This window comes from Xyrauchen texanus, chromosome 48 (assembly GCF_025860055.1).
Source record: "Xyrauchen texanus isolate HMW12.3.18 chromosome 48, RBS_HiC_50CHRs, whole genome shotgun sequence".
Classification (NCBI taxonomy): Eukaryota; Metazoa; Chordata; class Actinopteri; order Cypriniformes; family Catostomidae; genus Xyrauchen; species Xyrauchen texanus.
Window position 1 is genome coordinate 3,808,809 of NC_068323.1, and position 15,064 is coordinate 3,823,872.

The 15,064-nt window shown below is 36.5% G+C and overlaps 1 protein-coding gene and 1 long non-coding RNA gene across 8 annotated transcripts in view; one reads left to right on the forward strand and one right to left on the reverse strand.

Moving 5' to 3' along the window:
- Positions 1-2,915: 2,915 nt before the first annotated feature.
- LOC127639749 (SLAM family member 5-like) lies at positions 2,916-4,339 on the forward strand. The gene is made up of 3 exons (XM_052121958.1): positions 2,916-2,988; positions 3,412-3,735; positions 3,949-4,339. The coding sequence occupies exons 1-3, from the start codon at positions 2,916-2,918 to the stop codon at positions 4,269-4,271; spliced, it is 720 nt and encodes a 239-aa protein (XP_051977918.1). The 3' UTR covers positions 4,272-4,339.
- LOC127639751 (uncharacterized) overlaps positions 2,981-15,064 on the reverse strand; it is an 84,350-nt gene continuing 72,266 nt past the window's right edge. For 2 of the 7 annotated variants that reach the window (XR_007970010.1, XR_007970006.1), the window contains 2 exons: positions 4,628-5,929; positions 3,610-4,162 (listed from right to left, as the gene is read on the reverse strand). This is a non-coding gene — a long non-coding RNA (uncharacterized LOC127639751). Of the gene's footprint in view, positions 3,541-3,609; positions 4,163-4,627; positions 5,930-15,064 lie in introns of those variants that run through there. The other 5 variants (XR_007970007.1, XR_007970013.1, XR_007970012.1 and 2 more) reach the window with 5 other exon arrangements.

The window sequence follows — 15,064 nt, forward strand, 5'->3', positions numbered from 1 at the left end:
CATTATCTATGTGAATGTTGAAGTCACCAACAATTAAGGCTCTATCTACAGTAACTACAAGATCTGATAAAAAATTTGCAAATTCACTAAGGAAATCTGAATAAGGCCGGGTGATCTATACACTGTAGCAAGGGTAAAGGACGACAGAGAATTTTTATTTATATTTGTATTTGACGGTGTCACCTTAAGCATTATTAGTTCAAAAGACTTACATTTATATCCTGTCCTCTGAGTAACACCAAAAACTTCACTGTAAATTGTAGCAACACCTCCTCCTCGACCCTTCAGACGAGGCTCATGTTTATAACAATAACCTGGGGGAGTAGATTCATTTAAACTTATATATTCATCCGGTTTAAGCCAGGTTTCAGTCAAACAGAGCGCATCCAATCTATGATCTGTAATCATTTCATTGACAATTAGTGCTTTTGTAGAAAGAGATCTAATGTTTAGTAGCCCTATTTTTATATGATGTACATTTTTAATTTGTTTGTTTTGTTCAAGTTTGACCTTAATCAAATTTTTTCTAAATGATTTAGTGAGGGTATTGTGTTTGGTAGTTCGGGGAACAGACACAGTCTCTATGAGATATCTAGGTGATACAGTCTCTACGTATGTGTTGTAGTTTATGTGACCTGTGTGACGTCTCAAGGCAGCTAGCAGACGTTCGGATTAACCAGTTTGTCTGCTTCCTGACCTGGGCCCCATTTAGTCAATTAATATCATTATTAAGTCTATGAGCCAAATTACTAGAGAGGAGAGCGGCACCTTCCCTGGAGGGATGGAGTCCGTCTCTCTTTAGCAGGTCAGGTCTACCCCAAAAACTTTTCCAATTGTCTATAAATCCTATTTTATTCTGCAGACACCACTTAGACATCCAGCCATTCAGTGACACTAATCTACTATAAACCTCGTCACCACGACGAGCAGGGAGGGGACCAGAGCATATTACAGTGTCTGACATCGTTTTTGCAAATTTGCACACCTCTTTAACATTATCTTTAGTGATCTCCGACTGGCGAAGCCGGACATCGTTAGTGCCGACATGGATAACAATTTTAGAAAATCTACGTTTAGCATTAGCCAGCACTTGTAAATTTGATTTGATGTCAGACGCTCTGGCCCCCGAAATGCAATTAACAATAGTGGCTGGAGTCTCTATTTCCACGTTCCTTACAATAGAATCACCGATAACAAGGGCTCTTTCAATATGATTCTCAGTGGGTGTATCACTGAGTGGGGAGAATTTATTGGAAACCCTAACAGGAGCGGGAGAGTGGTGTCTCTTTGCTGAACGAGTATGCCGCCGAGACGTCACCCAAATGCCCTGCTGCGGGGGTTCTAGAGCCGGAACAAAAGTGTGTGTGTTGCTCTCTGTACTGCCCGCATCCGAAACAGTATCTAACGGCTTCTCTTTCTCACTGACCTCTACTAGCGTTCGGATGCGAGTCTCTAACTCATTAACCTTCTCCGTCAGCCTGACTAATTCCTTACATTTATCACAAGTGAATCCCTCACTGCTGACGGAGGAGGCTATTTTAAACATGTGACATGCAATGCATGAACAAATAACATGAGCCGATGCCATGACTTACCGCAAATTGTTCGTTGTTCCTGAGCGGTGAGGGTTTTGAGATTGATTTGAATCCCTCACAAAATGGTTTGTTGTTGGTGGTGGTTGTTCTGATAAGCGGTGCTTTGAGATCGATGCAATTATCTGTGTACCGCAGAGAAGAAAAAACGGGTGCGCGCTGAAAAAATGCACGCAGTTTAACCGCGATAAAAATAGAACGCGGATACAGGTGGAATATGCGCGCAGTTGAATCCCGATAAGAGAATAATACGGGAAGACCCGATGCGTGCTTAAAAATGGCAGATGTTTAAGGATTAAAGGCTACAAACACAGACTCTAGCTAGGTGTCAGCAGCAACCGATAAAATACACGCAGATGAAACGGGAGAAAAAGCGGAAGAATCTGAAACGCGGAAAAATGACAAAGGATATAACTATGAACGACGCGGTAAAATGACAAAGGATATAACTATGAACGACGCGGTAAAATGACAAAGGATATAACTATGAACGATGCGGTAAAATGACAAAGGATATAACTATGAACGATGACTATAACGTTGAACGTATGAGAATAAGCAGTGCTAAGCAGGCCACAAACAAACTCTCGTGCAGCGTGCGTGCGTGCTGTGCCGTCAGAAACAGGAAGTCCAATGACGTCCTAGATGGTTAGAATTACAGATTTTTTTACAGTCTGGTTTAATTACTTTTTATAATCTACACTGTTAATATTTAAATCCTGTCATTACAAAGATTTAACAATATCTTCCAAACGTTGATCAGACAATTTTTGATCTCAGTGGCTCTCAAATTAAATGGTGGAAGAGCAAGATATCAGCAAATTCAGACATTTGATTGATCTGATGGAGGAAAGCCATGAATGAAATTAAATTCAAAATAGTTCAATGAAAAAGTTTTATGGAGATAATATAGGCTTTTCATAATATCACATGATCCAAATGTGCCCAACTAGGGAAACACATTTCTACAATAATATATAGTACTTTAGACTACTATCTGGGTAGCTTACATGTTTATTGGCCATAAAGTTAATTTAAAGTGTGTTGTAAAGTACAATTCTGAATTTAAGTGAAGACAGTAGTCTGTAGCATAATTTCTTAAATTGATCATTTTATAAAACATGTCTGTGTGGGAAACCAGAAATCAGACAGACAAGTTTAACTCTCTCTCTTCACAGAGACTCACACGTTCACCAGAGGAGCTCATTCACACTCACTGCAGTTTCACTTCAAGTCTTTTCTACAGACCAGCGTTTCAAAAAACAGCCAGAACCCGATTAATGAAATATTTCTGTCGTAGTCATTGTACAATTGTGATGTTTTATGAGCTGTTTATCTGAAACTGTGAAGAAAATGTTGGCCGTGACTTTCTGTTTGTGCTTTTGGAGTCTGTTTGGTAAGTTATAAATCTGTTTTTATGTCTTTTAGTACAGCGTGATAAACTACAACTAATGACAGCATTTACTTGTCTTTAACATGATCAATCAGTCAATACTACTGTCTATGATTTGAGACAGTTTCAGTTGATTTCAAGTGTTCAGTGAGGTTCAGGTCTGGACTTTGTGCTGTTTACTGGAATTACTGGAATAGATAAAGCTGTAAATTACAAGAGGGTGTTCACATACTTTTGATCATATAGTGCATTTACTGAAATCATGAATGACACAGACAGAACACCAAATACCTTCATCAAACTCATTGTGTGAAAATGTCTCATTATACATTCAAATGAAAGAGTTGTGTTGCATGGATGAATTGTTCAATGATATGAAATGATTTCCAGTGTCTCTCTTAGTAACTGTCTCTGTTTGTTCTGCAGGTGTGTTTGGTGTTGAGACAGATGTTTCAGTGTCAGTGATGGAGGGAGATTCGGTCACTCTAAAGAATGATGATACTCAAATACTGAGAGATGATCTGATCATGTGGAAGTTTGGACAAATCCTCATTGCTGAAATCAACAGAAATAATAAGATCAAGTTATTTGAGAAGGCTGCTGATGGGAGATACAGAGGCAGAATACAGCTGGATAATCAGACTGGATCTCTCATCATCACAAACATCAGAACTACAGACTCTGGACAATATAAATTAACCACCACCAGCAAAGAGACCCGACTGAAAATATTCACTCTTACTGTCTATGGTGAGTAGAGAAAACTTGCCCTGTTTGATATACATGCATCTTTTCACACATTAATCACCGTCATAATTATTGAGAATATTATGAAATGGTATGATTTGAACTTTGTGATCTGTAATCCACTATTAATGACATTTGTTTCTCAACATTTTAATTACAGTTTAAAACTATTGAACTCATATAAAACAACCCTCATATCGTCTGTATATTTTCCAGCTCTTCTGCCGGTTCCTGTCATCACTTCGGACTTTTCACTGAATTCTTCATCATCTGAAAGTTCATCTAAATGTGTGTTGGTGTGTTCAGTGGTGAATGTGACACAGGCGACTCTCTCCTGGTACAAAGGAAACAGTTTATTGTCCTCCATCAGTGTGTCTGATCTCAACAGAAGTCTCTCTCTACATCTGGAGTGTGTCGATGATTCTTACAGCTGTGTGATCAACAATCCCATCAGAAATCAGACTAAACATCTCAACATTAATGAAGTCTGTCAGCCGTGTTCAGGTACATCAGCGCTAATATTAATGTTTATATACTGAGCTGATATCTGTTGGTCATAATTATGTACTATATGTCTGTAGTGATATTAAAGCACATTTGACAATTAAATTTTCTTTATCCCCTCGATATTCTTTTATTTATATATACATTATATATATATATATATATATATATATATATATATATATATATATCCAAACAGATAAGTGAAGATAATTTAAGGCCAATAATTGGTTACCATTCCATTAATAAATTTTTCTATCTTTTTTTTTGTATTTTGTTTGACATGAAATTTATGTAATTATATAATGTAGTCTCTCAATTAATTTGAGCCTATAAAAATGTATGCATGTTAATTATTGAACAAATAAAAAAGACATGTCATATGAAGTACCCGTAAACTGAACTGATCTCGCGGTCTCTGTTCATCTAATACAGATAAAGATGTATCTCTGATAGTGCTGATTTCTGTGGCTGCTGGAACTCTGTTGTTTGTCATTGCAGTCGTGATCTTCTGCATCTGCAGGAAATGTAGAAAAACAGATCAAGAGGGCAAGTGTAACATACTGCTAATATATCTGTAAAGGAACAGCTTTATTCTTTTAATACTGTATTTATGACATATATTTGATCATATGTTTTAATGTCATTACAGTCCAGACTCGTGAAGAAGAGATAAATTATGCTGATCCAGCGTTCTATAAAAGAAAAGCACAGAAATCAGTAAGATCTTTACAGCAGTGTGTGTGTGTGTGTGTGTGTGTGTGTGTGTATGTGTGTGTGTGTGTGTGAGCGTGTATTTATCACTTTGTGGGGACCAAATGTCCCCATAAGGATAGTAAAACCCGAAATTTTTGACCTTGTGGGGACATTTTGTCGGTCCCCATGAGGAAAACAGCTTATAAATCATACTAAATTATGTTTTTTGAAAATGTAAAAATGCAGAAAGTTTTCTGTGAGGGTTAGGTTTAGGGGTAGGGTTAGGTTTAGGGGATAGAATATAAAGTTTGTACAGTATAAAAACCATTATGTCTATGGAAAGTCCCCATAAAACATGGAAACACAACAAGAGTGAGTGAGTGAGTGAGTGTGTGTGTGTGTGTGTGTGTGTGTGTGTGTGTGTCTGTGTGTGTGGGCTTGTTTATGTGGTTTATGAGAACATTTTTTTAGGTTACAAATTAGTAATTACAAGGGTATTATGCTATAAATGTGGTTTATGAGGACATTTCTATTGTCCCCATAATTCAAATCGCTTAAAAATCATACTAAACAATGTTTTATTGAAAATGTAAAAATGCAGAAAGTTTTTTGTGAGGGTTAGGTTTAGGGGTAGGGTTAGGGTATAGAATCTATAGTTTGTACAGAATAAAAATCATTATGTCTATGGAGAGTCCTCATAAAGATAGCTGCACCAACATGTGTGTGTGTGTGTGTGTGTGTGTGTGTGTGTGTGTGTGTGTGTGTGTGTGTGTGTGTGTGTGTGTGTGTGTGTGTGCAGATGTTTAATATTCTATAATGAACTTATAATTCTCATGACTGTGACTCAAATATATGATGAAAGATCAACAGCATAAATAATCTACACAAGCACATTTAAGCACAAGGAACAATTATAATTATATCACTTACAGTAACACAAAAGAGCCGCTCGACTCGTGGTTCACTGTTGTTTTATATCAGCATTTGATGTCTTCATCTGAAAATCAGAGAGAACATTTGAAATATACAGTGTGTCATACATACAGTATCAAAACTACAAACCGTTCCATTACAGATGAAATAGTTGTGTGTTACAGCAAATAAATGTTTATAATGTATTTGGCTCTTAAATGCACCTTGATATCATTAGAGATACTGTAGAATAAATGATCTGGAATCAGTCTGAATGAAACATGATTATGGAAACAGTTATTACAAAAAACTCAAAAATATATATTATGGTTCAGTGTTCTTCTGCTATAATAAACACTGTTCACAGAAAATGAAGCATTTAGGAACTGAAAGTGACAAAAATACTGCAGATATTTCTGTTGATTTCAGGTTGTGAGAGAGAACATGTGAGGAACAACCGAAACAGACCAGTCGATTAGAAATGTATCTTTAAAATTGCACAATGACAGTCAAACCTGCTTATATGACTTGAGACAATATCCCATTATATGTGAATGTCCCATTATATGTGTTTGTCCCATTATATGTGTATGTCCCATTATATGTGTATGTCCCATTTGTTAGGGGTATAACAGTTATAACCCGGATCAGATATGAAGAAAGAAAACCAGGAGTCAGAAGTTCAATCAAAGAATCCAAAATTTACTGAAGAATAGTTTGCAGTGAAATTGGTACAGCCAGCGGCAAAGTCTCACGAGGAGATCGAAAGCTAACTCATACCTTACACAAAATTTTACATCAATTATACCATTTGCAAGGACGTATATTCTATTATTTAACTCCTGATTGGCTAACAGAGCATAAAGTCACAACATATAGATTGCTATAGCACATCAACATTAATCAGCGCAATTGTCGTCCTGGGGCCCGAGATTTACGTCTGAAGTGACCTCGCAGATGATCGCGGGCGTCTTCGAGTCGGCCTGGTGTGCCTCCCTAGGTTCAAAACCTGGGTAGAAGGTCAATACGCACACACAAAACACTGACGAACGACAGCTCTTCTCTGGGCACAAGTCAGCCAGAGCACACATTATCAGGCCATTTGAACCAAAACAAGAGAGATAAAATTTTCACTCCTCAGGCAGAGGAGAGGGTGAAAAATAACATACATTGCTTCCCTAAAGAAATAATAATAGAAAATCACACTTCTACTATTCAGGTAGTATTGCATAGGACTTTAAACCATATACTTAATCATAGAAAAGTAACAATCAAACGCAGACCATATGTTTAACATTCTCCCTGCCCCCTCTCATCACAGCTAAGCTTATCCCCAAAGGACCTTCAGACTACGGGCAGGACAGAGAGAGAGACTCTCTGGAATGTTCCTTAAAAGACACTAGTTAACATTCCAACACACATATGATTCAAAGTATATTTCAGTTATGCATAAGAAAATAGAATTGATTATGTGATCATGCATATAGTTAATTCATCACTTTATTAAAGAAGTTAAGCAACAGAATACAGATAGATATTGATATAAAAGGATATATATATGTATTGATATATCTGAAGAGACAAGGGATTTCAACCCTCACCCTTCACATTATATGTGTATGTCTTATTATATGTATTTGTCCCATTATATGTGTACGTCCCATTATATATGTATGTCCCATTATATGTGTATGTCTCATTATATGTGTGTGTCCCATTATATGTGTGTGTCCCATTATATGTGTATGTCCCATTATATGTGTATGTCCCATTATATGTGAATGTCCCATTATATGTGTATGTCCTATTATATGTATTTGTCCCATTATATGTGTATGTCCCATTATATATGTATGTCCCATTATATGTGTATGTCCCATTATATGTGTGTGTCCCATTATATGTGAATGTCCCATTATATGTGAATGTCCCATTATATGTGTATGTCCCATTACATGTGTATATCCCATTACATGTGTATATCCCATTATATGTGTATGTCCCATTATATGTGTGTATCTCATTATATGTGTGTGTCCCATTATATGTGTATGTCCCATTATATGTGTGTATCTCATTATATGTGTGTGTCCCATTATATGTGTATGTCCTATTATATGCGTATGTCCCATTATATGTGTATATGTCATTATATGTGTGTGTCCCATTATATGTGTATATCCCATTATATGTGTATGTCCTATTATATGTGTATGTCCCATTATATGTGTATATCTCATTATATGTGTATGTTCCATTATATATGTATGTCCTATTATATGTGTATGTCCCATTATATGTGTATGTCCCATTATATGCGTATGTCCCATTATATGCGTATGTCCCATTATATGTCTATGTCCCATTATATGTCTATGTCCCATTATATGTATATGTCCCATTATATGCGTATGTCCTATTATATGCGTGTGTCCCATTATATGCGTATGTCCTATTATATGCGTGTGTCCCATTATATGCGTATGTACTATTATATGCGTATGTCCCATTATATGTGTATGTCCTATTATATATGTATGTCCCATTATATGTATATGTCCCATTATATGTGTACGTCCCATTATATGTGTACATCCCATTATATGTGTATGTCCCATTATATATATGTCCCATTATATGTGTATGTCCTATTATATGTATTTGTCCCATTATATGTGTATGTCCCATTATATATGTATGTCCCATTATATGTGTATGTCCCATTATATGTGAATGTCCCATTATATGTGTATATCCCATTATATGTGTACATCCCATTATATGTGTATATCTCATTATATGTGTGTGTCCCTTTATATGTGTATGTCCCATTATATGTGTTTATCTCATTATATGTGTGTGTCCCATTATATGTGCATGTCCCATTATATGTGTATATCCCATTATATGTGTATGTCCCATTATATGTGTGTGTCCCATTATATGTGTATGTCCCATTATATGTGAACGTCCCATTATATGTGTATATCCCATTATATGTGTACATCCCATTATATGTGTATATCTCATTATATGTGTGTGTCCCTTTATATGTGTATGTCCCATTATATGTGTTTATCTCATTATACAGTGAGGAAAATAAGTATTTGAACACCCTGCTATTTTGCAAGTTCTCCCACTTGGAAATCATGGAGGGGTCTGAAATTGTCATCGTAGGTGCATGTCCACTGTGAGAGACATAATCTAAAAAACAAAATCCAGAAATCACAATGTATGATTTTTTAACTATTTATTTGTATGATACAGCTGCAAATAAGTATTTGAACACCTGTCTATCAGCTAGAATTCTGACCCTCAAAGACCTGTTAGTCTGCCTTTAAAATGTCCACCTCCACTCCATTTATTATCCTAAATTAGATGCACCTGTTTGAGGTCGTTAGCTGCATAAAGACACCTGTCCACCCCATACAATCAGTAAGAATCCAACTACTAACATGGCCAAGACCAAAGAGCTGTCCAAAGACACTAGAGACAAAATTGTACACCTCCACAAGGCTGGAAAGGGCTACAGGGAAATTGCCAAGCAGCTTGGTGAAAAAAGGTCCACTGTTGGAGCAATCATTAGAAAATGGAAGAAGCTAAACATGACTGTCAATCTCCCTCGGACTGGGGCTCCATGCAAGATCTCACCTCGTGGGGTCTCAATGATCCTAAGAAAGGTGAGAAATCAGCCCAGAACTACACGGGAGGAGCTGGTCAATGACCTGAAAAGAGCTGGGACCACCGTTTCCAAGGTTACTGTTGGTAATACACTAAGACGTCATGGTTTGAAATCATGCATGGCACGGAAGGTTCCCCTGCTTAAACCAGCACATGTCAAGGCCCGTCTTAAGTTTGCCAATGACCATTTGGATGATCCAGAGGAGTCATGGGAGAAAGTCATGTGGTCAGATGAGACCAAAATAGAACTTTTTGGTCATAATTCCACTAACCGTGTTTGGAGGAAGAAGAATGATGAGTACCATCCCAAGAACACCATCCCTACTGTGAAGCATGGGGGTGGTAGCATCATGCTTTGGGGGTGTTTTTCTGCACATGGGACAGGGCTGACTGCACTGTATTAAGGAGAGGATGACCGGGGCCATGTATTGCGAGATTTTGGGGAACAACCTCCTTCCCTCAGTTAGAGCATTGAAGATGGGTCGAGGCTGGGTCTTCCAACATGACAATGACCCGAAGCACACAGCCAGGATAACCAAGGAGTGGCTCTGTAAGAGGCAAATCAAGGTTCTGGCGTGGCCTAGCCAGTCTCCAGACCTAAACCCAATAGAGAATCTTTGGAGGGAGCTCAAACTCTGTGTTTCTCAGCGACAGCCCAGAAACCTGACTGATCTAGAGAAGATCTGTGTGGAGGAGTGGGCCAAAATCCCTCCTGCAGTGTGTGCAAACGTTTGACCTCTGTAATTGCAAACAAAGGCTAATGTACCAAATATTAACATTGATTTTCTCAGGTGTTCAAATACTTATTTGCAGCTGTATCATACAAATAAATAGTTAAAAAATCATACGTTGTGATTTCTGGATTTTGTTTTTAGATTATGTGTCTCACAGTGGACATGCACCTACGATGACAATTTCAGACCCCTCCATGATTTCTAAGTGGGAGAACTTGCAAAATAGCAGGGTGTTCAAATACTTATTTTCCTCACTGTATGTGTGTGTCCCATTATATGTGCATGTCCCATTATATGTGTATATCCCATTATATGTGTATGTCCCATTATATGTGTGTGTCCCATTATATGTGAATGTCCCATTATATGTGAATGTCCCATTATATGTGTATGTCCCATTACATGTGTATATCCCATTACATGTGTATATCCCATTATATGTGTATGTCCCATTATATGTGTGTATCTCATTATATGTGTGTGTCCCATTATATGTGTATGTCCCATTATATGTGTGTATCTCATTATATGTGTGTCCCATTATATGTGTATGTCCCATTATATGTGTATGTCCTATTATATGCGTATGTCCCATTATATGTGTATATGTCATTATATGTGTGTGTCCCATTATATGTGTATGTCCCATTATATGTGTATGTCCTATTATATGTATTTGTCCCATTATATGTGTATGTCCCATTATATATGTATGTCCCATTATATGTATATGTCCCATTATATGTGTACGTCCCATTATATGTGTACATCCCATTATATGTGTATGTCCCATTATATATATGTCCCATTATATGTGTATGTCCTATTATATGTATTTGTCCCATTATATGTGTATGTCCCATTATATGTGAATGTCCCATTATATGTGTATATCCCATTATATGTGTACATCCCATTATATGTGTATATCTCATTATATGTGTGTGTCCCTTTATATGTGTATGTCCCATTATATGTGTTTATCTCATTATATGTGTGTGTCCCATTATATGTGCATGTCCCATTATATGTGTATATCCCATTATATGTGTATGTCCCATTATATGTGTGTGTCCCATTATATGTGTGTGTCCCATTATATGTGTATGTCCCATTATATGTGAATGTCCCATTATATGTGTATATCCCATTATATGTGTACATCCCATTATATGTGTATATCTCATTATATGTGTGTGTCCCTTTATATGTGTATGTCCCATTATATGTGTTTATCTCATTATATGTGTGTGTCCCATTATATGTGCATGTCCCATTATATGTGTATATCCCATTATATGTGTATGTCCCATTATATGTGTGTGTCCCATTATATGTGAATGTCCCATTATATGTGAATGTCCCATTATATGTGTATGTCCCATTACATGTGTATATCCCATTACATGTGTATATCCCATTATATGTGTATGTCCCATTATATGTGTGTATCTCATTATATGTGTGTGTCCCATTATATGTGTATGTCCCATTATATGTGTGTATCTCATTATATGTGTGTGTCCCATTATATGTGTATGTCCCATTATATGTGTATGTCCTATTATATGCGTATGTCCCATTATATGTGTATATGTCATTATATGTGTGTGTCCCATTATATGTGTATATCCCATTATATGTGTATGTCCTATTATATGTGTATGTCCCATTATATGTGTATATCTCATTATATGTGTATGTTCCATTATATATGTATGTCCTATTATATGTGTATGTCCCATTATATGTGTATGTCCCATTATATACGTATGTCCCATTATATGCGTATGTCCCATTATATGTCTATGTCCCATTATATGTCTATGTCCCATTATATGTATATGTCCCATTATATGCGTATGTCCTATTATATGCGTGTGTCCCATTATATGCGTATGTACTATTATATGCGTATGTCCCATTATATGTGTATGTCCCATTATATGTGTATGTCCTATTATATGTATTTGTCCCATTATATGTGTATGTCCCATTATATATGTATGTCCCATTATATGTATATGTCCCATTATATGTGTACGTCCCATTATATGTGTACATCCCATTATATGTGTATGTCCCATTATATATATGTCCCATTATATGTGTATGTCCTATTATATGTATTTGTCCCATTATATGTGTATGTCCCATTATATATGTATGTCCCATTATATGTATATATCCCATTATATGTGTACATCCCATTATATGTGTATATCTCATTATATGTGTGTGTCCCTTTATATGTGTATGTCCCATTATATGTGTTTATCTCATTATATGTGTGTGTCCCATTATATGTGCATGTCCCATTATATGTGAATGTCCCTTTATATGTATGTGTCCCATTATATGTGTGTGTCCCATTATATGTGTATATCCCATTATATGGTCCCATTATATGTGTGGGTCCCATTATATGTGTATATCCCATTATATGTGTGTGTCCCATTATATGTGTATGTCCCATTCAATACTATATAGAAGATTTCAAAGTGTATTTGCCTCGCAGTAGGACAAGATCAGTGATTAGTTTATGGTAAATCTGTTCTTGAAATGAAATCTTCCACATCTGTGTTTGTTTTCTTTCAGAAAGTGAAAGAGGAGGATGATGTGGTGTACGCAGGTGTCGCCGTGAGACGTTGATCAAACTCTCTGAGGTTCAGTTTCTTCATAAATGATGATCTAAACACAGTAACTATCCCTGCTGAAAACACCAGACTATGATGTGTTTAGAACAATAAACTTCTGTTATCATGTACTCATCCTCATGTTGTTCCAAATCTAAATGACTTTCTTCAGTGGAACATAAAAGGAGAATGCTGCAAATATAGAATATCAGCCTCAGTCACCATTCACTTCCATTAAATGAGAAAAAGATGCATTGAAAGTGAATGGTGACTGAGTAAATAATGACAGAAGTTTTATTTTTGGGTGAAATAACCCTTAAATACAATACATTCAAATTACCTTCATATCAAACCAGCACTGTACAGTATAAACCAGCTTAGACCAGTATGGGAATTCATGCTGGTCTATGCTGAACTTTTAAACATGGATGAATCTGTTCAGTTGTTTTTGTGTGTTTTGTGCCACATCGAGGCTGTTTACAAATGTTATTAAGATTCATTTTCAGTGATCTGATCACATGATTAGCCGAGACGCATTCCTGTTTCAACCTTGTATAAACGTGTCTCAAATGTGTCTCCTGTGATCACTTGTGATTGTATTTGTAGGGGAGGGTCTGATTTAATGACATGCATCAATCACTGTCAGCGTGTTACAGCATGACATTAAAGTACTTTAAGTAGTTTAAAAATTGTATACTTTTACTTGAGTACATTTTAATGGCTGTAACTGTTTCAATTAAACAAAAATTGTTTGCTAGTTTCCTGTCCTGATTTTATTTTTACCTCTCAATGTGATTAGCTATGAGAGGCTCGTGACTCCCTTCAAATCAAATCACGTGTAAAAAACTTGAACCGCAGCTGTAGATCTGGCACCAGCTGCTATTAATCATGGATGTGGAGGATGCTTGAAGCCGGGACCATAGCATAGTTTTTCTCTATTGTTGTGGGCCCCCCCTGGACCTGTTGGCCCCTTGAATTGTTAAACATTTCACCCCTCTAGTAACGACCCTGCTTCAAGCAGCAGTACAACACCTGATCATCCATAACCGCACCTAAAAGACCTTTTCGCAGTGAGTAAGCCCAGCTGATGATCGTGTCATGCGAGTTTAACTTGCTCAAGTCAGATATCAGCATTAATTCTACCTCTAATTTGAAGAAACTAGGTACATTTCCTATTTCTGATTAATATTCTCTGTATCTATAATATACCCCTGTAAATATTGTACTATTGTGAATGTAGTAATGGAAAGGAGGCGAGAACTGGCTTGACAACATAAAAAAAATAGTTTAATGAAGAACTGAAACAAAAAGACAAACACACACATGACGGCCAGCTGCCAGTAAACGATCTCTCTCTCTCGCACCACCATCCGCAGTCGGCCTTTATCCCTCTCGGAGGCTTGATTAGCCTGATAAGGGGCCGGTTGTGTAGAATCAGGACCCGGCCAGCCCTTCGCCCTGTCATATTTATCTATCACGGAGATTATTGGGCTGCTGTGAGAGATTTATACAATGATAATTAGGTTATAGGGCTGGGAGATAAAGATCTTGATATTTATCTGGGGATAAAATCCTCCATATTGATGATAAATGTATTCTTATATAATAATTATAATAGAGTAATTTTCTATATTTAGCCTATCTTCTACATCTAGACCACGAGTGCTCATTACGTTAATTGTGATGGCAATAACTTTAGTAGCTTTAAAATATAAATGTAATGTAATAAAACTTTTTACATTTTGTATTAATACCGACCCCTAATGTAGAGAGTGTGTTCATTTTTATAATAAATTACCACTGAAGTAGAGATGATAATATAATTTATATTAATGCTCAGCCTTTATCAATTTTTTCTAATGCCTGATAGAAACTTATCAACATTATAGAGCCATATTTCAGGCAGAATATTTCCATCATCAGCCACAAACACACTTAAGAAAATTGTGCATCATGCATTAGAATGAGAACATTACTATTTCTGGGCTTAAAAGATACAAGAATTAATCAATGTGGAACAATATATCTCAAAAGTAATCCAATCTGGCCCCATGTACTACTTAAAGCCCGATGTGGCCCCTGTTGTCATGGTTAGGGTTTGGGGAAGGAAAAAGGACATAAAAGCAGATGAATAGCTTTTAATTACAAAGAATGTGGAGTAACTTATTG

Bases quoted from the DNA above. Each gene is read 5' to 3' on its own strand.
- LOC127639749 (XM_052121958.1), top strand. From the start codon at position 2,916: ATGAGCTGTTTATCTGAAACTGTGAAGAAAATGTTGGCCGTGACTTTC. The intron at 2,989-3,411 runs GTAAGTTATAAA...TTTGTTCTGCAG, and splicing joins GTGCTTTTGGAGTCTGTTTG to GTGTGTTTGGTGTTGAGACA. The intron at 3,736-3,948 runs GTGAGTAGAGAA...TATATTTTCCAG, and splicing joins ATTCACTCTTACTGTCTATG to CTCTTCTGCCGGTTCCTGTC.